Source organism: Arvicola amphibius, chromosome X (assembly GCF_903992535.2).
Source record: "Arvicola amphibius chromosome X, mArvAmp1.2, whole genome shotgun sequence".
Lineage (NCBI taxonomy): Eukaryota > Metazoa > Chordata > Mammalia > Rodentia > Cricetidae > Arvicola > Arvicola amphibius.
In genome coordinates this window covers 22002875-22028450 of record NC_052065.1, presented here as the reverse complement: position 1 = coordinate 22028450, position 25576 = coordinate 22002875, and the positions used below count along the sequence as shown (strand labels likewise).

Sequence of the window (25576 nt, the reverse complement as noted above, 5' to 3'; positions counted from 1 at the left end):
CACCAGTGTAGTAATTATGCTGTAGAACAAATATAACTATAATGGTATATGCAATATAACCTAAGTATATAGTATGTTAGACCAAAAAGTTAAGTTAGTTAATGCATTTCTCAGAACATATTCCTGTCATTAAGTGATGTATGGTTGTTACTCTAACATAAACTAGTTTATTAGTCTTTTCACATTCTTAAGCTGTCAAGTCCAAAACACATTTAGTGTGAAAGGCTTGTACAATGGGAGACCAATCTATTAGAATGAGAGCTAAATCACTGTGTGGAAATGAGACTATGAAATGCAGTAATGGTACTGTGATAGGAAGAAAAGCAAGAAACTCTGAAAGGATTAGAACAGTATATGAAGCAAAGTTTAATAGTTCTCTACAGAGAACTGCTCATTTTACTAAATAAGACATAAATAAAACTAAAAGTCATGACTAGACTTTGGGTTCCAAGAATTAAAACATGCTTTTCTAATCACTCTCAAAGAAAGGTATATTGGGATGGTGGTCTGAAAACAATGTCAAAATAATATCCTTAGTTCTTTGATATAATCTATAAGACATTTTGTTTTGAATATGAAAATGACAAAATTCTTAGTGTTTGCTTGTGCAATGGTATTGCTTCTTTTTGAATCTTCGTGCACCCCTGTATTACCATTCTAATAGACATTTGGCAAAATCTTCGTCAATATCAGAACAGATTTGTGTGACTTACCTTAAGGACTCAGAATTACTCTTGCATCAGTCATATTTTATGCTCATTAGTTTCTTCAGAGATGTGTACTATTTGCCATTTTTTTTGGTTGATCTGTTTTTGTTTTTCACAGCAGGGCTTTTCTGTGTGGTCTTGGCTGTACAGGAAATTGCTTTGTAGACCAGGCTGTCTTAAACTCAAGAGGTCTACCGGCCTCTGCCTCCCTGGTGCAGGGATTAAAGGCATATGCAGCCACCACCACCAAGAGCAACAATATTTTGTTAAAAGAAAAGATGGCTCTTTGTCTTTGGAGAGGGGTGGAGTGGGGGTATGGGTATAAGGGAGGGGAGGGAAAGGGGAGGAGGAGGGGAGGAGATGGAAATCTTGAATAAAAAAATGAGAGGGAGGGAGGGGAGGTATGGGTGGAGGGTGAGGGGGGAGGGAAGGGGGAGAAGGAGAGGAGGGAAGGGGGAGGAGGAGGGGAGGGAGGGGGGGAGGAGGAGGGAAGGAGATGGAAATTTTTAAATATAAAAAAAATAAACCATAAAAAAAAACACAAATAAAAAAAAAAATGAGAAAAAGAAAAAAAAGAGAAAAAGAGGCAGAGGAAGTGAGTTCAAGAACAGTCTGCCTACAGAGTAAGTTCCAAGGACAGCCAAGTCTAACAGAGAGAACCCTCTTAAAAAACAAAAATAAAAATGATTCATTTTTAGTTCATGTGTATCTGGTGTGATTGTGTACAAGTGACTGGAGAGCCTAACAAAGGGTGTAAAGTCAGACTCACAAGTGGTTGTGAGTTAAGCGATACAGATGTTGGAAACTGAATTGGGGGTCCACTAGAAGAGTAACAAGAGCTCTTAACTTCAGAGTCATCTCATCCCCTTATCGGGTTCACTTTTTGATTCCAGGACTGTGTGGATATAGTAATTACTAAGGCATGCTAGCTGAAATGACAAAAGCAAGAAAACACATCCTTCAGAATCCTGCTTAGAAAAGCTGGCTAGACACATACCTTCCTCTGGAGCATGGTATGCAGCCAAAGCATTCAGCATATCATAGATAACTTCCTTAATAGTATCAGGAATGACAGGTAGAGATGAAGGCTTCAATGGTGTTGTCTTTACCAGCTGTACAGCATTAGGGCCTTTAATTCTAAGATTCTCAAATTCATCATCTGAAGCTAAGCCAAAAACAAATAGAAAAATCAGACAATAGTGCAATGGCACCTAAACCTCACTACTGGCAAAGTAGTATCCAGAACAAGGATTACATAATGTGTAAGAGCTTAAGAAATAAGATCATTTGAAAATTGGCTCAAGTTTTATAGGAAAATTTGAAACTTAGTTCTGTTTTACTTCAACAAGCTATTTCAGAAACTTTTAAATATTTTTACATATCCTTCTGAGGAAGTTCACTTGTATTCCCCCCAACCTCCAAGAAATGGACCCAGAACCCATTCCAAGCAGTAGTGGTCATTATCTCACTATTCTCCTCTTATGAGAATTTTTTTCCTTTCATATTAATATTTATCGTGAATTTAGGCCAGATATCCTGTGAAACATTCCACAATTTGATGCTAATCTAATTACTTCCTCATAATAAAACATAGGCATTATCTTTTTGGCAAGAATACAGGGAGCACTGTAAGTTTGTCACTGCATCCCATGAGCAACATAAATATTTGTTCTTCATCAGCATACTATATATAAACCATCAACTATAGTTAAATTCTACTTGCCTCATCAAGATGAACTTTTTGTAGTCAAAGAGAATGAATCCTTGGTAAATGTGACAAAGCCTACAGAAGCTACTGGAATTTCCTATAAAATTTACTGACCCAAATGGTCAACCAATGTCTCTGTCTGCCTAAGAGAATTTAAGTTATAGATCTTGTCAAAAGAAAAAAAAGGGTGGTGGTGGTGGCAGACTTCAGGGTCTCAAAAAATAGCTTGCAAATGAAACTAACCAGTTCCTGAGCCTCGAGGGGCTGGAAGGGCAATGCGGATACAGCAATTGGCTACTTCTGTGAATATGTCTGGATTGCGGCAGGCAGCTGGCCCAAGAACTCGAAGGATGTAGTTGATCTCCCGGGAGCCAAGGCTGCCAGATACAACACCAGAGGTAGTACTTCCAGCTCCACTTGTAGCTGCTGAGCGAACAACCTAGTGACAAGTTTCCAAAAATATAATTGTAAACAAAGAAATGTTATTAAAGATGAAAATGCTAACCAAACTTTGTCTAGAAACAGTAGAAGATACACTTGGTCTTTAAGCCCTTTATAATTAAAATGTGTCTCACATACAAATTATATCTCAAAACCTTCTCATTTTCATATGACTGCATTAATGAAAAAGGGTATCTGATCAGATATCATCTAGCATCCAAATTTAAACTGTCAGCTCCAGCCTCCCCCAAATTTTTTGCAATTTTAAGAAATAATGGTTCAAAATACATAAAAGAACATCTACTTAGTGTATAAGAATAAAATAAAATGTTTTCTTTATACTTTAGTCAATCTTAAGTTGAGTTGAGAACTATAGAAGCGATCAAATTTTATGGAAGTTTCCTTTGTAATAAAAATGTTTTCTTGGTGTTTAATGCATGTTACCAAATTAACCACGCTATTTAGTTTAGCATATTAAAATCCTTAAAGATGTATGATTTATCTAGTTAGCTTAAAATTGTATTTTAAAATAATGATTTTTTATGTAAAGCCATGATTTATAATTTGTACAGGTGTCTATTGTTTGGTATTATATTTATAATTTCATGATATTACAAGCAATTCGAAATATATTATCTACACATTTTGAAAAATTGTGGCAAATTCTTAGCCATAAAATTTGTAGTTGAAGTACTAGGACAGCTCAATAGTGTACCGATATTACAGAGACAATGAATTCGGTTTCCAGCACCCAGCATCTAAGTTAGACAGGTTGCACCTGGCCTGAAACACCAGGTGCAAGGGATCCAGCCCATTCTTTTGGACAAAGTACACTATTTTTGTGTACGTACCCAAAAATAGAAATAAAACAAGTTATGTTCGTTTGAGTTTATGAGTTTCTTTGTGTTATAGCCCTGGAACTCACTCTGTAGACCAGGCTAGCATTGAATTTGCAGAAATACACACCCGCCTCTGCTGCCTAAGAACTGGGATTGTAGGTTAACACTATCACACCCTGCTGAAAATAAGTTTTAAAAAATACTTTCTGTCAGGTGGTGGTGGTGCACTACCTTTAATCCCGGTACTCGGGAGGCAGAGGCAGGAGGATCTGAGTCGAGGCCAGGTTCCAAAGCTACAGAGAAACCCTATCTCGACAAACACAGGCAGATCTTTGTGAGTTGGTACAGAGAAACCAAAACTCGGGGGAAAAAAGACAAAAACAAAATGGAAAGGTTATCTTAATCTGCAATTTGAAACTGTCCTATAATGTTGTTATGCCAATTTCATACCATAATGAAAATAGTATACCAGGTTCTTCACAGATGTAACTACACTACATTTTGCCAACTTGATGTGTTACTGCCACTGGTCTTCCTTTGCTCTCTATGAATGCTGCTTTAATAATTATTTATTTATTTTCCAAAGAGTCCCTTCATCTAATCAGGATCTGTATGCAGACTTTGTTATTAGCCCAAATTCTGTCTGTATGTAATTGGTTCTACATTGATCTCAAATATGCTCCTTTAAACAGCTGTAAGTCTTCGGATTTTTGAGCACCTGAGGCAAAACCAAACAGAATAAAGGAATAGGAAATCTAATATAAACACATTTCAGTACAAACTGTACCACTTTTCTAGCAAGTAAAAAAATACAGATTTTCAGGAACTTCTAAAAGCAACAATTTTAATAATATGAACAAAGACAGGCAAAAAAAAAGTGGCTATCCCAAAACTAATCTATCTGCATGTGAAACAAAACCATGTTTTTCAAGATAGGAACAATGAAAGTGAAATCTCATGATGATTCCTGAAAAGATTAAGTAGGGAGACTGAGAATTCTGCAAAAGTATGGAGGAGGTAAAAACTTTACTGATTATTTGTCATTTTATTATTTCCTGACTTATTTAGTTCTAAAATATATGAACCCATTTTCTGATTTTTATAGTGGTTAACTGTTAAATGCTGATCACAGTGCCTAACAAACCAGGGAATATTTAAAAAAAACTAGAACAAAGATAGAAAGTAAAAATCAGCATCTGACACCAATAATACTGACCTTTTCCATAGTATGTCGAAGAGTGCAAGGATCCTCAATGATGTGTCTTAAGAGAAGGGTGACTAGAGGGGTAAAGCCATTGAAGCCTGAGCTCTGGGTTAAATTTAAGATCATTCGTGTACTCTTCAGCTCTGCAAACATCATGGCGTATTTGTGGTCCCGGGTGAGCCTTAGGCAGAGGCGAAGGTGGCATGCAATGTATCTGGGTCCACAGGGACTCCCAGCATGCTCACACAGGCTCGGATTAGAAACAGTGACCATATCTTCTGTCAGGCCCTGGATTAAGATTTCCCCAATTTTTGTTTCTTCCAGGCTTGGCTCTTTTTCGGTGTTGTATTCTCTAGGGCCAAGGGGATATCTACAAATGAGGGAGGGAAAGGGTGTATGTAGTTAGACATTTCATCACACACCTCTCTTTTCAAAGTATCCTGCCATCATTTGGTCTAGAAAACACAACCCGTTCTAAGACCAGAAAGCAGGAGGAAAAACATGTACTTCTTACTATTCTTTGAAATGAAATCATTGGCCACTGGCTAGATCTTAAGCCATGTAAAGGCTTTGATTCTAGTGCCAATGTTGGGCAGCTTACAGGGAATCTGATTCCATTTCTGGCATCCAAAGGTATTCTCTCACACACATTTAAAAATAAATATAAATCTTTTAAAATAGGATTCAAAACTCATGCAGTGTACAAGTGCAAACCTATAATCCCAACTATTTGGGTGACTGAGGTAGGAGGATTGTTAATTTGAGACTCAGTTGGGTGTGTGTGTGTGTGTGTGTGTGTGTACATACAAACCACTATTAGAAGGAAAAAAAAAAAGACTTGAAATACTAAGACCATACCATTATTGCCTTTATTTTCTTTACGTTTGATATCTGTTTCTTTGCTTTCTTCCAGTGTCTTCTCTAGTTCCTGTCCACTGCTGCCTTTTGAGTTTTTATTCAATCGTGGTACCCTGAGGAGAGTTAGCATCACAGGGCGTCGGTTCCCTGTTTCTTCATTAACCTAGGAATTCAAACAGACCAAAACATAAAAAGGAGGGTGAGGAATCCTTTCAGGGAAGATGCTGCAACAGAAAGGAACTCTGGCAATTTACCCCATCTTTACAATGTACAAGACTAAGCTGAAGGTCTCTAGAAATAGTACACACAGAGACCTATAATGAATTCTGAAATTTCCAACAGAGCAGACATCATTTCTACCACTAACTACTAACTACTCTCTAATCCTTGACTGAACATAAAAACATAAAAAACCTTACTTCAAGGAAGAACAGTATCAAATGCCCACAGACTCATGGTTTAGATGATAATTAGAAAAACTTGGTTCTATAAAAATTTAAAACTCTATTAGAAGTGACATCCCTAACCCTTACCATGACAAGACTCCTAGTTCAGGAAAAAAAAAAAAAGCAAAATGCATATTAAGTACAATACCCCCATTTTTATCAAGTTTACACTATTAGTTGAACATGTACCTGCACCATTGTAGTAAACTGGACAGTATATCTTCGTCGGCCCTGCAGTGAATCTTACACTTGTTTCTCCAGATTTCCAGGCAGAATCAATGGTGCTGTTGTTGCTAGCACTGTAACTACACCAACGTCCAGAACGGTCATCAAACCAGCGCCAGTTGTTGCTGTTGGACTGAACGGTACTAAATAAAATGCAAACACATGAAGTTTCTTTATATTTCCTGCTAGCTTTATTTTCTGTCAAGACAATCAATAGCCATTAAGTATACATTGCTTAAAACTAATGCAGTAAAAGTGAAAAACCTAACAATTTCCCTGTCTTGCCACCATCTACTTTTTTCCAACTGTTTTCTACACAAGGAGCATGACCTGTGAGAAGATACATTGAACAAATTCTTTTGTTAAGAAGTTACTGAGGAGTGGTGGCGCACCTCTGAGTTCGAGGCCAGCCTGGTCTACAAGAGCTAGTTCCAGGACAGGCTCTAGAAGCTACAGGGAAACCCTGTCTCGAAAAACAAAACAAAACAAAACAAAAACAAAACAAAAAAACCAAAACAAACAAAAAAAAGGTAGTTACTGAGGTATTATTGAGCATTGCAATCTTCGTCTCAGAGGAACTGTTAGAAATTCAAGTTTTTCAATAGTCAAAGAGCATACTTCTATTACATTGATTAACTTGGATAAGATCTTGAGGCCTTTAACAAATAGTACAAAAGAAAATGATTTCAACTCTCCATCTTAAAGAAGAAATCCAACTAATGCAATCCTCGAGTTGTATTTTCATTGTGATAATTTACAATTTTAACTGCTCTCCTACTATTCTCTTTCTGATCTATTCTTGCCTCAAGAAATGAAACCATCATGTTAAACACAGACATTGTACTCACACACCTTAGTCATTTGGGCTCTTCTCTTTGATGAGATGGCCGTCTTTTCATAAAATCAAATAAGAAGCAACACTGGGGTGATCCATCTAAAAAGAAATTATTTCTTTAGGGCAAGCCAGAAAACATGCATGAATGGGAAAATGTTAGGTATTTTAAAATTCTCTAACCATAAAATCTTCAAGATTTACTTCATATATGCTTCAGAAAAGTGATTCAGGAACTAAACTCAAGTGCCAAATCCCAGGAAAAACAGAAGCAAAATCAGGATAAAGGGTAACTCACTTTGGGGTCTGAACTTCCTTTTGTTCTTTGGCAGCCTGCAAGCAGGGTTGAACCACTTCTAAGAGCTTGATTAGGACATTAAGGGATGCCACTTGATTCAACCACCCAGGCACAAGGTAACTTCAACTCCTAATTTTAAAAGACACAATAATACAGGTGTTAACATTTACAGAACTAGTTTAAAATAAAAATTCTATTTCTTTATCATTTATGAACTATGTGATTTCAGATGAGTTATTTGGGTTTTCTACATTTTGGTTTTCATATTCATAAGTTAAAAGGAAATTATGTCTACCTCTAGATTCAATGTAATGATTAAATAAAAAGTAGAATAAGGTGCCCAAAACATAGCATCAGGTATATTAATATGCTCAATATGGAAATGGGTTCATATACCTTAGGACAGTCAACTAGGTTGGGCAGCTGTTTTGTTCAAACTCAGGGTTACTCCGTGTAGCCCTGATTTTTCCTGGAATTTGTCCTATAGACAGGCTAGCCTCAAACTCAGAATCAGCTGCCTTTGCCTCCCAAGTGCTGGAATTAAAGACATGCACCACCACCACCTGGAAGTTGTGCAGTCTTAAAGACATTTAAACGGTAAAGTTTTGATTTAGAGAAAAGCTCTATATTTGAAGGAAACTAAAACATTAATTGGTTTTAAATGGGGGTTTTATTGGTGTTGCTTTTAACAGAAAACCAATGTAGACCAATTTAATAGGTGGGGATTAGACAAAAACAGAAAACTATTGTGTATGTGAAACGAGAAAACAATCATAATAGTGTCAGCTGTTTGAAAGCAACTATTGTTCTAACAGGAACATTTCAAGACAGTCTGACATAAATACTGGATTCAAGTAAGTTACTGTTAAACAGAATGAATTATAAATGAAGAAATACTTCTTCAAGGTCAATTGCCTTCTGGCATTTATATTGTTAAGAACGGTAACATATCTTGTCCAAACTACTCTTTTGCCTGAATGACCTGCTAATTGATCGGGCAGGGGAAGGAGTCTGATTCTAAATATCTTAAAAATAACCATCCAATTTCATATTTTGCTATATTTGCAGCTGCTAGTTAGTATTCCTCAGTATTACATTCAAATGCCCTTCTAAAGTGACAACTGGCACCCTTGAGTATATATGCAGGTAAAAATGCATGTGTATAAAAGCCAAATACAGACACTGACCACATCCATCATCTTTTGACTCAAAACTTGTTTTAAGAAGCTCTTCCTGCATGATCCAGAAATTAATGCATATAAACCTTCCAACTCAGAACCTTGTACTTTGAACTTCATTATACATTATATACCTTTTAGTTTACAGGGAAATTGTGAACTCGCATGATCATGCTTTGTACTTTTCCCCAATTCAATGTAGTGTTCAGTGCTGGCTAATTCTTCAATAAACAAGCTGTGAGAGTCCAAAATGTGTGTGTGTGGTGTGTGTGTGTGTGTGTGTGTGTGTGTGTTACCTCAAAAAGCAGTGTTAAAAGCAAGATTCTAGTAGCCAAATTGGAGGCCTGAGGCAGGGTGGCCATCTGACTGATCCACTCTGACACTGTTTTTGTGTCACTTGTTGTTAGAGGAAGAGCAGCTTTGATCAATACATCAGCAGCTTCCCACACCTAGAAAAAAGGACAAGTCATTTAACAGTGAAGTAATCCAAAGCCTGTGCAAATATTCAAAAACGTTTAGAGTATCAAAAAAGACCATCATTAACAATTATTCTAAACAAATTTTAATTTTGCATGTACGTGCACAAAGAAAACTTGTAAAAATGGTTCTATCCTTCAAACCATATTGGTTCTTGGCACTGCATTGAGGTCATCAGCTTGAACCATCTTGCTAAAACCAGTTAAGGAAATGAATATTTTAAAAGAAATTGGTACAGCTGGGTGATGCTACCAATACCTTAAAGAGCATTACTCTGAGTTTCAAAGTCAGCATGATCTACAATAGAAAGTTCCAGGACAGGCTCCAAAGCTACAAAGAACACCGTTTTCCGGGGTGGTGGGGGGAGAATTTTGCTTTAGTCAGTCTCTAAATGATTCTTTCATTCTTTACTATACTTCCCCTGAAATTAATTGTAGAATCAAAGTCAAACTGCTAAATACCAGAATATTAACGAGGTTTTAATTTGGAAAATGTTTAAGTCCTTAAAATGAGTATACTGCTGTTCTTTATTTAGGTTTTACCTTGCTAAAATATTTTGTGTAAGCATGCACTGCAATAAAAGATATTGTTATCTAGTTTTCCTTAAGGTTGATGTTTCTATGCATTAAAAACAGCTGCCCAGAAGAAACAGAGACCAGTGAAGCGGCCTGGAAGAGGTTCAGACTAACTGGGTCATTTGGGAAGGACACTCTCCAGTCTGTTGTAGTGCAGTGTATTCTAGGTTCCCAGTTTTTGTGAATTAACCATGCCTGGGTGGGCTTTAATGAGGTAACCATCATTGAGTCATTTCTGCTCCCGTAAGGAACCACATATTCATTTAAGGGACTCTCAAAAAAAAAAAAAAAAAAAAAATCTCACTGGGGTTATTTCTTTATGTGAATATTTGAGATAATCTGCTTCTTATCCTATTTCAATAATTAAAACACATTGATTTACAACAGGAGAGAAATACCAAAAAAAGGTAACAAAACAAGGTTATCAGTATCCACTTGGAAGTCCTTATACAGGAGGAAAAAAATTATTGTTAATAAATGGTTAACTCAAGGATGAAAGACATATTTAGAAGAAACTGATGGAAAAACTTTGCTTTTCCTTTCTAAGGACTAATTTTTGTGAGGTGGATCAATGCAGACAATGAAGCAGAGGAACTGCAAGTAAAAGAATTCAAACATAAAGCAAGCATATCAGGTAGAATGTAGTAAGGCCTATCAGAAAGTTTTGTTAGCAAGGAAAAACAGCTTTAAAATACTCCCAGCCTCTGGTACCCCTGAGAACTTACCTGATTGACAACCTGTTTCAAAATCATATCACGATAGTCTGCTCCATTACGTTTGATAGCTGTCATGATCAGATCACAAACACGGTATACTGTATCAGGAAGCTCATCAAGAAGATGGAAGCAGCCTGGTAACATTGTATCTGTAAAAGTGTGGAGCTCATCTTGTTCCAATGGGTCAGCATCTTGAAACTTCTCCAGACATTTAGCTTCTTCTTCTTCTTGTTTTTCTCGGGCTTTACGTTCCTCTTCTTCCTTCCGGCAAGCAACTTCCTGGAGGAAGGAAAGGATATGTGACTACATATGCCATGGGTAAAAGCCATGAGTGCCTAACTCAGTGACCGAGTACCATATACCTTCTAAAACAGTTGAAACTTTCAAGAGGGCATAGTAATGAATGTAATAGTAACCATATAGGTTAATGCAAGATAGAGAAAAACAGTACCCCCAAAGCAATGTCAGTTGTCATCTGCAAGCAGCCTATGTACTATTCTCCAAAAAGCTCATTTTAGAGCCTATTGAATGTTTCCTTCCAGTGTGGTAAATATAAATAATACCACCTAGGAACACAGCTAAGTCTGGGACTTACTAGTTAGTACCAGTTAGATTTTGGGTCTTACTTGACAATGAAGACTAATGTTTCATTTGAGTCATCTAAAGTTTCATTCAGTTCTATACAAGGTAGCTTAAGGACAGACCAAATGGTTGAAATGAAAAAACTACTCCCTTGACATTCCCCACCACTAAACAGAGATTTATAGTGTTCACAGAAATATACAGATTGATACTTCAGGATGTAAGATTTAAGGTACCTCAGGTGACTCTGCCTTTGATCCATTGGAATATCCTGTCCCAAAGACATGGCAATTGCTCTCATCATCTGGTCTTCTTCAGACATGCTAAGATCCTAAGAATGACAACAGAAAATCCAACAAACTTACACATCCAAACTAAAGAAACCTAAATAGACAACACAACACTCAAGGAAAGGGAACCAATCCAGAATGTTGCTCTGTCCAAGTAAATCAAACTAAAGCTTATGTGGTTACCTACCACTACAGGGAGAAGGGGGTAAAATTACAAAGAAAAAGTATAGAAGAGTTCTCTGCAAACAAATCTCAACAAATGCAGCATGGCTAGGGAACAGAAGTTCCTGGAAGAATAATCTGTAGCTTCCAGTGGTTATACATAAAACATTAGCACAGGACATGGAGAAAAACAGGTTACCAGCAGATAAACAAAGGCACAAAGATATAAGATTTCCTGTGTTAACTTACCCGAACAACTCCTCCTATGATTGGAGGAGGATGGGTTAAAAGGTATTCTGTTGCTTGTTCCATTGTGCTGGTGTTCAACAGGGCCCTCCATGGCATGTTTCTCTTGTGAAACCCATGTCCATTAGCTATTTAAAAAAATCCAAGAGCTTAGAATCACAATAATAGATAAGTAGAAACACATTTCAAAATCAACGAAGAACTTTTAAGTTTTTCTCTCTTTGCATGAAACTTCAGCTCAGTGGTTAAGAACACTGGCTTGTTCTTCCAGAGGTCCTGAGTTTCAAATTTCCCAGCAACCACATGGTGGCTCACAACCATCTGTAATGAGATCTGCCGCCTTCTTCTGGCATGCGAGCGTACATGGAGACAGACTGCTGTAATACATAATAAATAAATAAATCTTAAAAAAGAATTATATACAGTGGTATAAAATTTCAAACTTTCTAAAGCATATATAATACAAAATGTATTTCTAAACTATATATATATATATATATCTATATATATATATATATATTACAGATTTGAAGAAAATAATACACTCTTCATACATAAAAAACTTGAGAAAGACAAACACCACGTACCCAGCATGGGTAGAAGGACACTGTCCCCCATTAGACAGATCATTAAATGAAAATCTCAGTGCCAGTTTTGGGATACCACCCTAAGAGTTGCTCAAGGAGTCCCAGTGTCCCTTTAAACACCATAGGACATTACCTAGTTCTTGACTGCCAAGACGCAACACACCTTTGGATTCAAGACATATATAACGTAGATAAAATACGCCTCCTTGATGACTAGCTTTCATAGTGCCAGAAAGTGCCTAAGCAGGTCACTTGGGGAAATAAAATAATTAACAGACTTATCCTGCTGTGAATCTAGGCATGCTACAGTGAAACCTTGTACAGTGGTGGCATGATCAATATGAAGGATACTAAATGCTGTTCTCATAGGATTTGAGGCCTGCTTTACAGGAGGAAATTCATACCTAGTATTGGATACCTGATCAAAAGCCCATGGCTGTAAAGGTTGCAAGCTGACTTCAAAAATTTTAAAACTATAGATTAGTGCATTCTAACCCTTCGTCAAAAGTTTCTTGTTGCTATAGGCAATAGTTAATGCAGAGACTTGTAACTGCTGAAAATGCTGAGAATAAATAACTTCAAGAGCTTAGGCCATATTAAAACACCCTAAAAAGGCTCAAAGAATAAAAAGGAAGAGGGGTCAGAAAGAACTTAAGATGGAAGATGGGATGTAAGTACTGCTTTCTAGACATGCATGGTGCATGACCTTAACAACTCATGAACTCACAATAGTTGTGGTTACCTGAACAAATTAAAGCAGTGAATATTAAACTATAAATGGTGAGGGGGCTCAAAGTCCCACCTCTAGCTGAGGCACTATTAATAATTTGTGTCTGCTAGGGAAGAGAGAGTAATTCAGGGTCTGGACACGCATTAAGTTTTCAATGTTCCAGTGAGTGGATTCAATGTGTTATTTTAAATAAAACAGAGGACATGAAAGCAGGAGGGAAATGGGTTGAGGGAGACTTGGAAAGGAGCTTGAAGGGAGTTGCTATGATCAAAATACATGTATAATACATTCCAAAGAGCAAACAAAAAAAATCATTCCAAATATTCTATGAAGCTTCTCATTCCTTCGAATTCCAATTTCAAAGTGCAACCATTTTCAAGTGATACAGATTTAGAGTGATTCTGTTTGAAAAAGCTTTTACTAGAGAATACATTTAACAACAATCTCTTGCCTTTAATTAATCCAGAAAGTAATTTAAAAAATAAATGGTTGTGGGAAAAGGGTGGGCCAGGCACCCCAAGCACTTAGGGTATAGAAGCGTAGAAAATTTACAAATAAGATAGGTACGTTAACTTTAATCTCATGTGGGAGGCCGATGCACGATTCCAAGTTTTAAGGCCGATCTTGCCTACACAATTAGACATGGTTATAAAACAAAACAAAATTTATGAACATTAGAATTTATAAGGTACAAAATGTAGGGCTGGGAATCCAAGGCTAGCATGCACTCTACCTGTTTGTAGCTGTTGCTGGTTGACTTGAGGTTCTCTGCGGGAGCTACCTTCTTCTTGGCCTGCATCCTCCTTCTCCTCTTAGATCCTTCCTTCTCGTTGCTAAGGTCTCTCTCGAATCACAGGTTCTCCTCGAGAAGGTGGCACAGAATGGCCAGCATAGACTCAGCCATTCGTCCCCATATACCTTAAGGGGTTTCCAGGTTCCACAGGTTCTTGATGCAAGTAAAGGCGCCTGTAAGTCATTTGAAAAATGAATGAAAACTTTGCCCCTCAATTCAAATCCCAGAATTAAGTGGAAGAGTCAGACACGCCTTCCACAATGAGTTTCAACAGAGATGGTTTAACAAAGTTGGGGTATTTAATTCATCCAGATGTACCAAGTATCAATCAGAAGAAGCTTGTAGTTTAGTTTACAGCATATTCATTGCTTTGTCAACACTCACATTTTATTATGTAAAAACATAGTGGTAACTATTCAGTTAGGTGAGAATTTTTCTCCTTTGATTTTTAGAATGCAGAATACTTACCTTCTGAGTTACTACAAGAAAAGCGAGGGCACTGATTGTGGAAAGTTCTGGACACCTCCAGGTAATTGGCAGGCAGCGAATGTGGAATTCAAGCACAGTGGTGGAGGATTCACCATCTTTTCTACAAGCATAAGCCAGGCATCTAGGAATTCTCCTGTGCCATCAGGTAGTCTGAATGTTTCCAATCCCTCAGAAACGGGAACTTTTCCTCCCATGGACAGAGCCCAGTTGAAAGTTCTAAATTCAAATGAGAAAAAAAAGCATGTGGATGAATGTGTGTTGACATTTTTTTAGCATATGGAAGATCGACATTTAAAAGAATTCCAACACTACTACACTGACACTACACTCCTCTTGGCATTACTTTGTTGGTTCCTTTTGGTGTAAGAACTGATTCCACCCTTCCTTCCCCGTGTTCCCCTGAATTTTAAGTGCAGTTATTTTGTAGATGTACCCAATGGGACTGGTTTCCATGACTCTGTATTTTTGATTGATTGTGATTTTCTATAATGATCTTAGTCTAATGTTTTAAAGAAATAAGTATCCTTGATGAGGGGTGAGGAATATTAGGCCAGAATAAAAAAAGCTGTTATTACGTCTAATATGCCTTTTATGAATTTTTAAAGGCTTAAAATTATGTTTTTATTTTAAAATCTTTTGAAAGTGAAGTAAACAAGAACAAAACAACTTATTGAATTCAAAGTAACAATAAAGTCTTGCTTAGTGTAAAAACAACAAAAAGAAAAAGAAAAAAAAGAAGAAATCCCCCAAACCCTATGCATTGGCAATGGGAAGCCAAGTATGAAATAGATTTTTATGCAATTTTTAATGTAATTCCTATACATATCTCTGTGTTGCCAATGGTGCCAGGAAAAATTCAGATGCCCTGAGAATGTAGTTATAGAATGATGTGAAATATCTTATAGGTGTTGGGAATAGAAATCATGACCCTTGGAAAAGCTACAAACTGCTCTTATCTGCTGAACCACCTGTATGGCGCCAAAAGCAAAGCCTCTTACGTATTATCATATATCTCGTCTTCTTAGGGAAAGGGAAGACATACATATATAGCTTGTTCCTAGAACACAAAATGATGCAACTAATGCTTTACAAAGTTGTGAGCTGGTAAGATACACAATTAAGATCAAAGTGCAAGAAAGGATTCTCTGTGAATCAATAATCCTTACTCGAAAAGAGCATTGTGACCGCCAGAGCAGAGAAATTTCTGCAGCATGAGGTGGTAAGGATACTTTCTCCATCAAACAGCATTGGAGATGTGAATCCAACAGAACAGATGAAGAATGTCAGCCTAAAAAACAGAAAGAGAACATAAAAAAAAAAAAATCAACCATTTCTAATAAACACACAAAAAGCAACGGAAATTAAGTGAAAAAAAGTCAAAAGGAAAAGTTAACACAAGCATTTAGGTGACAGATTGGTTAGGCACCCAGAGTAGTACTTGCCACCCATTAAGATAAAAGATTAGTGAAATACAGTTTAACTGTAAACCCATTAGAAAACTTCCATGTTCTATACTAGATACAATAAATACCTAGGCACAATAAAACACTCATATGCAGTGCATACAAGAGATTTCCAAGTTTTTATTAATAGAATGAAAACAAACACACATATTATTTTTTTTGTCACTCTCTACCCCGTTTCTCAAATAGGAACTCACCTGAAGCGGGGAGTAGGTGTATACGGTGGGGGCTGCCATGACAAGCCTTTTGTGAGTAGCTTGGTGAGGGCTGAAGCTGTTGATCTAGCAGCAGGAGTTGGGGCAGTAGTGGTACTGGCAGCATGATGGCTCCTTCTTTGGCGAACAGGAGAGCCAACACAAAGCTTAACAAGGAGTCCAAAAGAGCTCAGCAAGTGCTCGGCCTAATCTGGAAGAAGCTGAAACCCAGAAGGCATATAATGCTATAAAATATTCACCATGATTTCGTAACATCCACACATTTCTCACACATTTAATTATTATCATGTGTAGATCAGAGAAAAATCTTGATGAGTCAGTTCTCTCCTACCTTAAATGGGCTCTGGTAACTCTGATCTCAGGTCATAAGGTTTGCATAAAAAAGGTGCCTTTACCCACACAATCATCTCACTAGACACAACTTTCTTCTTGAACAATAGTAAACAAAGTCTTAGAACTGCCTGTTCATGTGATAATCTGAATAGGAAATTCCACAAGAAACCAGACGTACCCTTTGAGGGTAGAATATAAAACTATACTGACATTTACTAAAACAAAAATGGCACTAAGATAAGGACTTATACTGCAAAATTAAGCATAAATTGACACTGCCTTTGTTGAAACAATATGGCAGTTAAGTAGTAATAAGTAAATGATGCATTAGCTGGACTTAAAAGAGTCAACTTAAGTGTATGGCAAAAAACAAACAACTAAGTGGTTTCCAGACTTCTTGATGCTGCAACCCTTAATACAGTTCCTTGTATAGTTCCCCATATTAAAATATATATAAAATTTTGCTACTTCATTACTGTGAGTTTGCTACTGTTATGATTGAAATGTAATTTTTTTTCTGGTGATTTAGGAAACCCCACAGAAAGGTATAATTCAACCACAAAGTGGTCACAAGTCATAGGTTGAAAACCACTGACTCCAACTGTTCCATATACTATAAAACATGTAATTCAAAGGATGAATAAGAGGTAAGGAATTTTAAAAGGGAGGTAGCTATATGTCAAGAAGGAATTTCTCCTTTTAATATCCTTAATGAGCACATCACACTGGGGATTCAACAAAGTACTGAGAGTCATAGCATGTCTTCAACTTTTCTATTCCACAAACAGTGTAATTTTTCAAATTTAATTTTCTTGAAGAATGTTAGAACTGATCTCAAAAAGGATGTTTAAAAAAAAAATACTGACCTGACAGCAATGGCTTGATCTGCTTAATTCTAGCAGCCATGGCGGGGGTGATTTTTAGATTGCCTTTAGAATCTTGAAGAAGGTTCATCTGTCCTCCATGGAGCCAATGTGTCACCCATCTAGCTCAATTCCTTCCAATAAGCCTGGGTAGAAGCATCCATACTTCCAGCTGTTCCGTCCTGTTCTCCATCTGCAGAGGTAAAAGGGTTTAGTAGATCATGCAAAGTCAGCACTTACCTGGGTCCATGTTTTGAGAGTCCCAAGAAATAGTGTTTGTTCCTATTTAAATTTCAATTACTTCCTAAGCTTAGGAGAACAAATCAACCACCCTCTCCAAAAATGAAAAGCAGAACAATAACAAAACCCAAAACTACACCATATGTTTCTCTGCTTGGAGTTCTAACCAAGTAGAAGGGATCTTAACACACAGTACAGTGTGTATAATATCTGCAGCTGTCACTAAGGATGCCACGCAAGATAGAATCTAGCTTGTTCAAACTCAAACTGGACATTACAGAACATGGGACAGTTTTACTTCCCAGCATTTATAAATCCTGCACAAGAACGGAATTAAGTAGGAAGTTTTAAATTATGAGTGTTCTGCTGGCATGTATGAGTCTAATACTCTTCTATACATGCCTAATGTCCACACATAAGAGGGTATTGGACCCCCAGGACTAGATTACAGAAGGATCTGAGTACCATTTTGTACTGGGATCAAATGTGGGTTCCCTGGAATGCTCTTAACTGCTGAGTCATCTCTCTCTAGCCCCCAATGAGTAGATTCTTTAAAAAAAAAGTTTATTTATTTAATATGTGTTATGGGAATGTGTGAGTGGATGTCAAAGAAACCCTTCTAGAAGTCGATTCTCTTTCTTCTTCTACTTATATGACCCTAAGAATTGAGCTCAAGTGCCTCAGGCTTGTCAACAAGGGCCTTCAACTACTGAGCAATCTTGCCCAGTACCCAGTTTGAAAAGATTTATTACTTACTTATGTGTACCTGTGCAGGTGTGCACAGAAGCCAGAAGATGGTAGGCTGCTGTCTTCCTCTATTTCCACCTATTTCTTTGAGGCAGGGTCTCTCACTGAACCTGGGCTAGAGATTTATCAGCTAAGCTGGAAGCCAGCAAGCCTCAATAATCCATTTATCTCCACCCAGCTCCCATTGAAACTGAGGTTGCAGGAATGCCTGAAATGCCAGGCTTATCATATGTGCACTGAGATACAACTTGGTTTGAAGTGATGGTGCAGCATAGGAGCAAGTTCTTATGCTGGTTTCAAACTCACTGTGTAAGCCAAAGGGTTTACATACAACTACTGTTCTCCTGTCTTCTTTACCTTAAAATTACTAGGATCACTTGGCTTTGTCTGTATATTTAAACTCAAGTTACTAATTTTTGAGAAATTGTGATTTCTTTGTTAAACCTACTAGTAGAAATGGGGGTTGTAACACATGTGAAGACTGAGAAAGAAAAAATCCCCAACAAACGCAAGAATAAAGCCTATAAACTTTTGGGAGAAGCAATTCTTTGACAAATTTATCCTTGTTTTTAATAACTACCTGTATATTCTTTGATTGAAACTGGAAACAGACTAAAATTTGGATATACATTTTCCCTAAAATTAACCTCAGAAGCATGTGTATACATACATACTCGAGTTCCTTAGCTTCTCTTTCAATATTTTCATGCATTTTAAAGGATATATTTTTATAATAGAATTGTCTCCATAGTTTTTAGTTTTTATTTATTTGAGGTAGAACTCACGTTTAAAAAAAAAATCTCTGGAGAAATTTTATTTCATCACTTTCATGTTTGCTATACCAAGGTCAGAGAATGGTGTGTAATTTATGATTACACTATTTTGAACTCTAACTGTAATTAAAGCACAAAAAATGACAAAAGGGATAATTTTTAAAGCAGCACTGTCTGAAAGATATGAGTCATGTACCTAATTTCAACTGAGAACCCATACTAAAAGGTAAAAATAGTGGAAGTTTTCAACTGACAAATCAATTTAATCCAGTATATCAAATTGCTGTTCATAAATTGAAATAATTGCTTTCTCCACCAGTTTATAGAAAATTTATATGAAAAAATTGAGAATTCATACAAAAATTTATAATATTATCATGTACGTTGGAAGAATAATTGTTTAGTACTCAATCTTATATTACACAAAATCAAAATGAAAAACTTTCATTTTCCAAAACAGTACATTAGAAACTTAGTTTTCTGAGAGGGAATGGTCAGGTCTTGGCAGTTAGAAACAAGATATTTTTTTTTTTTTTTCATTAAGGCACTCTTAAATAGCCCCAGGGAAAGATCAGGCAGATACTTCTCACAACGGTGTATGTTATTTGGTGTAGAATGGTTCTATTGTTATGTTTAGTTTCACTATAATGTATTATTTTTTTTGTAGGAGAAATGACAAAAAAAAAAATCTAAATTTAATAATTAAAAAATCAGCAAGATGATGAAAACTAAGGACTAAGGATGACAAAGAGCTAACTAAGTTTCACAGTAGCCTATGAAGTCACAGGAACAGACTTAGGAGAGGTAGTGACTAAGATTTTAGTTTCTTAGAGTTACCTGATCTTTTTCCGCCCTGGGTCGTACCTGCCTTCTCATCCTTTGGACCAGTTCTGCATGTCCGCTGGCCAAATTCACATCCTGATGGTAGGCTACCAACAAAGGAAAAAGTAAACCAACAAACAAAAACCAAGTCAAACAAAAGAACTCTTATAGTTTACTTATATTCTATATAGGGCCCTGACTTGCTTAACCATAGCTCTTAGAGCAGTTAAGTTATCCTAAACACAATAAAAACAGCAATAATTCCGGAAGTAGCAATAAGTAAGATATGTATCATGCTGATAACAACCATCTCTGGGAAATCAAATCAAACATGCACAAGCTGCTATAATGTCAGTTAATTCCTGATGCTAGAAAGTTGAAAGGACAAAGAGACATTAAAACTTTTTTTTTTATTAAATTCTCCCATACTTTTCAATGGAACCTTATAAGCTTTCTTAAGTTTGTCAATTAGAAAAGCTAAGCAAGATATTACAAGAAAAGACTATTTTCTTACCTGTTTGGAGTACATAGAGAGAGAAGGACAGTGCTTTCCCACACCAGAGAACAGTACAACTGGCTTAGCTTGCTTAGAACACTCAAACCCAACTGAGAACCCCACTGGTTTACGGAGATTGAACGAATTTCACTCTGCAACCAAAAAAGCAGCATTCACATATGACATGGTCTCCAAACAATAATGTTTGTTTAAAAAAATCAATTTTCACCTATTTATAAAGATGTAAGAAGCTATTTTTCTGTTGGTAATATGAGAGGCCTATAAACCCAGCATTTTTGGAGACAGGAGATGACAATGAGATCAAGCAAAATCTGGGCTATATACACAGTGAGCTGGTAGAGAACACATTCTTGTCCAAAAGCAGAAAATAATGGTGTTGCTGTGAAATTATGTTTGTAATAAATTCCTTAAGATAATAAAGGTAGTTAAATGGTGACATACACAGACAGGCTACTTTCCTTTATTGCGTGAGTGCGTGATTATGCTTGTAGAGCCCAGAAAACAACCAGGGTTAACCAGGGTCTCTCTTGACCTGGAGTTTGTGCATTTCACCTTGTTTGCTAGTGTCACAAGGAGACTCAGGAATTCCACCTGTTTCTGTTTTTATAGTGCTTTTCTAGCACGTATCAGCTGGACTGACATTTTTATGCATTTTTCTGGGGACTGAAACTCAGGTCCCTCAGATTTATATTGCAAGCATTATGGAACTGAGTCATCTTAACACCATCAGCCGTTTTCTTTATGAACAGGAAAGACCAGAGATTGCAGACACAGCATTTGAACATTTTCTTCTTGTTTATCTCTTAACTATTCATTTAAATGCTTGTGATAAAAAAAAACAAACCCTCTTGTCATGGTCTACATTAACTTATACACAGATTAGTTAGTAATAAAGGCTTTAGGAATGGCGAAGAGTAAAGATTGCAAGCCCATTAACCTGAGCTTAATGTTTAGAACATAAATAAGGGTAAAAGCTGAAAACTGACTTCATAAAGTTGTTCTCTGGCCTCCCCACGTGGACTGTGGCCATGCTCACAAACCCATGTCTGATATCAAGCACACACAATAGTAAACAAAAATTAAATAAATGTAATGAGGTTTTCATATTTATTATTAGGAGTGACTGGTAAGATGCAATAGACAACCAAAATTAATGTTTGCCTGCCAAAACATAAAGTCAACCCTTTATGTTTCAGAAGAAAACAATGATGATTACTTTTTTTTTTTTTTTTTTTTTGGTATAGGAGCAACCAGGATGTTGCCAAGTCCTGGCTACAAGGAAATACTAATCAGCAAGTCATGAAAGCTCCACTCATCATTTTCTATCTGCCCTCCAAAAGGAGGAAAAGGTAAGGACTAACCTCCTCACGATTAATTTTTGAAAGTCCCAAAATATGACAAATTATTTGGTCACACAACTGCTAATAAGAATAAAACCTCCAGTTCCAGGACAGGTTCCAAAGCCACAGAGAAACCCTGTCTCAATAAACAAAATAAAACAAAACCAAAAACAAAACAACAACAGAATAAAACCTAAGACAGTGAAACTACATACCAATCTAAAGCATGAACTTATAACAACCAACAGATAAAACTGTCAAAAAAAATATCAATGCTAAATCAGACTGTTCTTTCAGCTACTACTCCAGGTAGAATTGTTCTAGGCACACTTAATCTGACAGGTCTATGAAGGCCCTTGGCACTTTCATTGGCTTTAAGTTGAAACCAGAAAAGTTTATTTTAACCTGTCCAACTCTGCAAGTGTGAAACAAACATCATGATATAGGCATGGGCAGCAGTGAGAGCATGCAACAGAGGCGTAGCCTGATGCTGAGAGGTAGCATCAGCAACATTGCCTGCACATGCCAGTTCTCGAAGTAACACTGAGCCGCCAGGGGATTCAATGGGCCGGTGTAAAGGTTCCAAGGAGGAAAGGATTGAGTCCAACTGAAGGAGGTCCTTCTGAAGAACTTTGGGTTCATGTGACAGGGTCTGAAACAATAATGAATGTGATAAAATATAATGAATCACATATATATGTATATATACCATGCCTTTAATATTCACAGTGGAAATGACTAGTACTTGAACCTCCCAAATTTCAGTCAGTCATGTCTCTCACTTTATAAATGGCATCCGTACCAAAATATGAAGCCAGGAATAATATATTTCACTATCTTTGTGTAATAAACTATATTGAGACTTGAGCCAATCATACTTAAAGCACATGAATGTCAAATAGACTGTCTGCTGTACGGTTGTATGAGAGGTTAGTTTCAAATTCTGCTTAGAAAGGAGCAATGTTAGGCAAAGTTCCAAATCTAGAAAATGAGTCATATTACAATGCTTTATTTCCATTTAATAAAATGCAAGTAACATTTTGAGTAAGGAGACTGAGGTGTCATGTTAACCTCAACCTTCACCTCATTCAGTGTTATATAAATTAAACAGTCGTAACCATTCTAGTAGTACAAATGGTACAGAGGGAAATAAAGGAGAAAGCAAGTATGATAAAAGCTATTGACTAGTCAAACTACTAACAATGAATTATATTTTCAGGTAAAGAAGTAATTTCACAGCTATAATGCTGTCTCGTCTTTCCAAAACAAGAGCGATGACTATGAGATTTGGCATCAGGAAGGCAAATTATTTTAATAGACAACCTAATAATACATTTCTTTTCAAGTTAGGGAAGAAAAAATTTGGCAATTAAAGATTACCACTTGTTATGCAAAGCTAGAAATTATTTGCCTTCCTATGGCTTGAAATAAATCTATCCCTCCTCAACAGAGCATCTTAGAGGTGGGGTAGTTAGATCAGTCCTTTCCCCTTGTTCTCTTATGAAGCACTTTACACCTGCAAAAGTGAAACAAAATAAAACATTAAATTGCAGTTTCTAGAAATTATTTATCAGGGCACAAAACAGCATGACAGAGGAGCTTTATTGCAATTAGTATCAAAATTCCAATCTTTCTTTTGTTGGGGGAAGGCAGTATAAAATTATTCTCTTAATTCCACACACACTTTTCAAGGGACCCCAAAAGCTAAAATAGTCTTGGGGTACAGGAACACAACTCAATTTGGAGTTCTCACACTTCCTGTTGGTCCAGCCTTATTACAAACTTAATAGTAATCAAAATTGTGGTACTGGCCAATAACAACCAATGGAAAAGAATAAAGCTCAGGAAGGAAATTTCACATTTTATAGTTAAGGGGTATTTGAAAAGTGATAGGAGATGATTTAATATAATGACAGTCTTCTCAATAAATGATATTGGGGGAAATGTGGTATGCATACACAAAAACATGAAGTTGAACTTTCTGGATCTCTAAATACTCCAAATGTAACAAGACCTAAGGACTAAATAATACAATTCCTAGTAAAGCATAGGAGGAATACTGTCTAAATTTCTTGGCAACGATTTGTTGGATAAACACCACCAATACCCAGAAAACAATGACGGCAACCATCACAAAATGTTAAAATGGCCTTGAGTGGCATCAAAACCTTTGTATATCACGGTAATCTTAACCAAGTAAAAGACAACCCACAGAATGAGGATATTTTTGAGTTATGTATCTGAAAAGAGAGTGATATCCAATATATACAGAGATATGAACACAATCAATAGCAAAACACCTCAATTCAATTAAAAATAGAATAAAGAACACGAATATACATTTAGCAAGATGCACACGTAGACAATAACTCAAGTACACAAAGGAAGAGATGCTCAATATCACCAATTACTTGGAATGCAAGTCAATATGAAAATAAAACACTACTTTATATACTCTGGAATGGTTATTATAAAAAAAACAAAGATCTGGTATGGAGATAGTGAAATTACAATCCTTACATGTAGCTAGCAGGAATGGAGATTGCTTCTTAGAAAAGTAGTTTGAAGATTTCACACAGACACAAAAAAATTATTACTATTGAGCTATTTCCCTTCAAGTACACATCTATAAAGAATCAAAATGCAAATCTTTAAGAGCTGTTTATACACCGGAGTTACAATAGTATTGATAAGGGGCAAAAATGGAAGCAATAGAAATGCCCAGTGTGGGGAAATGGACAAAATGTGGCAATGTCTATACCATAAAATATCATTTAGCTTTAAAAAGTAAACTGGTAAAAATCAACAAACCTGATAAAACCCTGATGTCACCATAACAATCTCAAATAATATACAATACCTACAATTTAGAGAAAGTAAAATAATTGCCAAGGTTAAGGCAACAGGAGAGAACAAGTAGCTTGCAAGATCAAAGGTGTTTTTGAAATCAAAGGTGTTTTGGAAATGAAGGTTGCTTTGGGAGGGGCAAATTTAAGCAATAAATTACAGATCGATTCGTGACTAATAAAGCTTGGGAAAAAGGAAAATACATTGCAAAATGAATAGAGCCACACTAAAACCAAAAAGCTATCATAACAAAGCCATGAATAAGGCTAGAAAGCTTTCTTTGAAATACACTTTACACTCATATAAACTCAAAGGACGTAACTACACAGCAAATGCAAAAAACAAAGAAAAATAAATAATTTCTCTATGAGAAATAGTATGAAATATATTAAGTGTGAACAGACACCAATTTATCAATTTTCAGCTATGGGTAAAGGAGAACACTGAAAATACAATCACAGATGTATTAACAAAACTCATTTCTAAGAGGAAATACTTGGCGAGATGTTGTCTTACCAATATGGATTTGCAGACACCTGCAACAGCCTGACAGGCAGCAGAGATGTGGAAAGTCAATAGGCAGATTGGGAAGACCCAAAATGGTAACCAAAGGTAAGAGTCCTTTCTGATTCACAATTCTTGGCAGTGGTCATCTGTTGTATTGTTGCTCAGAATAGATTCCACAAATTTTCATCTAGGTAATGAAAAGGTTTTTTTTTACAAGTTAGATGCTAACACTGTTCTGAAATAAAAAGCCAATTGACATCAGGACAGCCTTATAGTCAAGAAATCAGTTACTCTCTGTAATAATACAACTTCAAGCAAAAAGGGATAAATGGCACATACACAAAACATCCAGAAAATAAGGGAATACAATTTCCCAATCCACCCTTTTCAACCCACACAGAGTCACATAATTTGAAGGCAACGAAAGCTAAATGGCTGCTCAGAGCAACACTCTGAATTACGTGGTATAAACGGGTCCAATGTCTTAATTGTCTCATGTGACACATAATATGAGTAAAACATGAAC

The 25576-nt window shown here is 36.4% G+C and overlaps 1 protein-coding gene and 1 non-coding gene across 2 annotated transcripts in view; both read right to left on the bottom strand.

Annotated features, from left to right (window-relative positions):
* The window catches only part of Huwe1 (HECT, UBA and WWE domain containing E3 ubiquitin protein ligase 1), a 139342-nt gene that overhangs the window by 39025 nt on the left and 74741 nt on the right, over positions 1–25576 (bottom strand). Inside the window, 35 exon segments of the mRNA XM_038317423.2 lie at positions 1705–1872; positions 2659–2854; positions 4912–5096; positions 5099–5159; positions 5161–5249; positions 5252–5269; positions 5758–5920; positions 6393–6434; positions 6436–6571; positions 7279–7362; positions 7559–7641; positions 7643–7687; positions 9033–9185; positions 10514–10783; positions 11323–11336; positions 11339–11417; positions 11788–11877; positions 11880–11912; positions 13830–13969; positions 13972–14067; positions 14359–14397; positions 14400–14599; positions 15550–15619; positions 15622–15671; positions 16044–16225; positions 16227–16261; positions 17261–17334; positions 17336–17450; positions 19855–19946; positions 20354–20487; positions 22102–22122; positions 22124–22348; positions 25060–25107; positions 25109–25179; positions 25182–25234. Of these exon segments, the coding sequence (XP_038173351.1) occupies positions 1705–1872; positions 2659–2854; positions 4912–5096; positions 5099–5159; positions 5161–5249; positions 5252–5269; positions 5758–5920; positions 6393–6434; positions 6436–6571; positions 7279–7362; positions 7559–7641; positions 7643–7687; positions 9033–9185; positions 10514–10783; positions 11323–11336; positions 11339–11417; positions 11788–11877; positions 11880–11912; positions 13830–13969; positions 13972–14067; positions 14359–14397; positions 14400–14599; positions 15550–15619; positions 15622–15671; positions 16044–16225; positions 16227–16261; positions 17261–17334; positions 17336–17450; positions 19855–19946; positions 20354–20487; positions 22102–22122; positions 22124–22348; positions 25060–25107; positions 25109–25179; positions 25182–25234 (3554 nt within the window).
* On the bottom strand, positions 21592–21727 carry LOC119805620. Its single transcript, XR_005283938.1, has one exon. It is a non-coding gene; the product is annotated as a U8 small nucleolar RNA (small nucleolar RNA).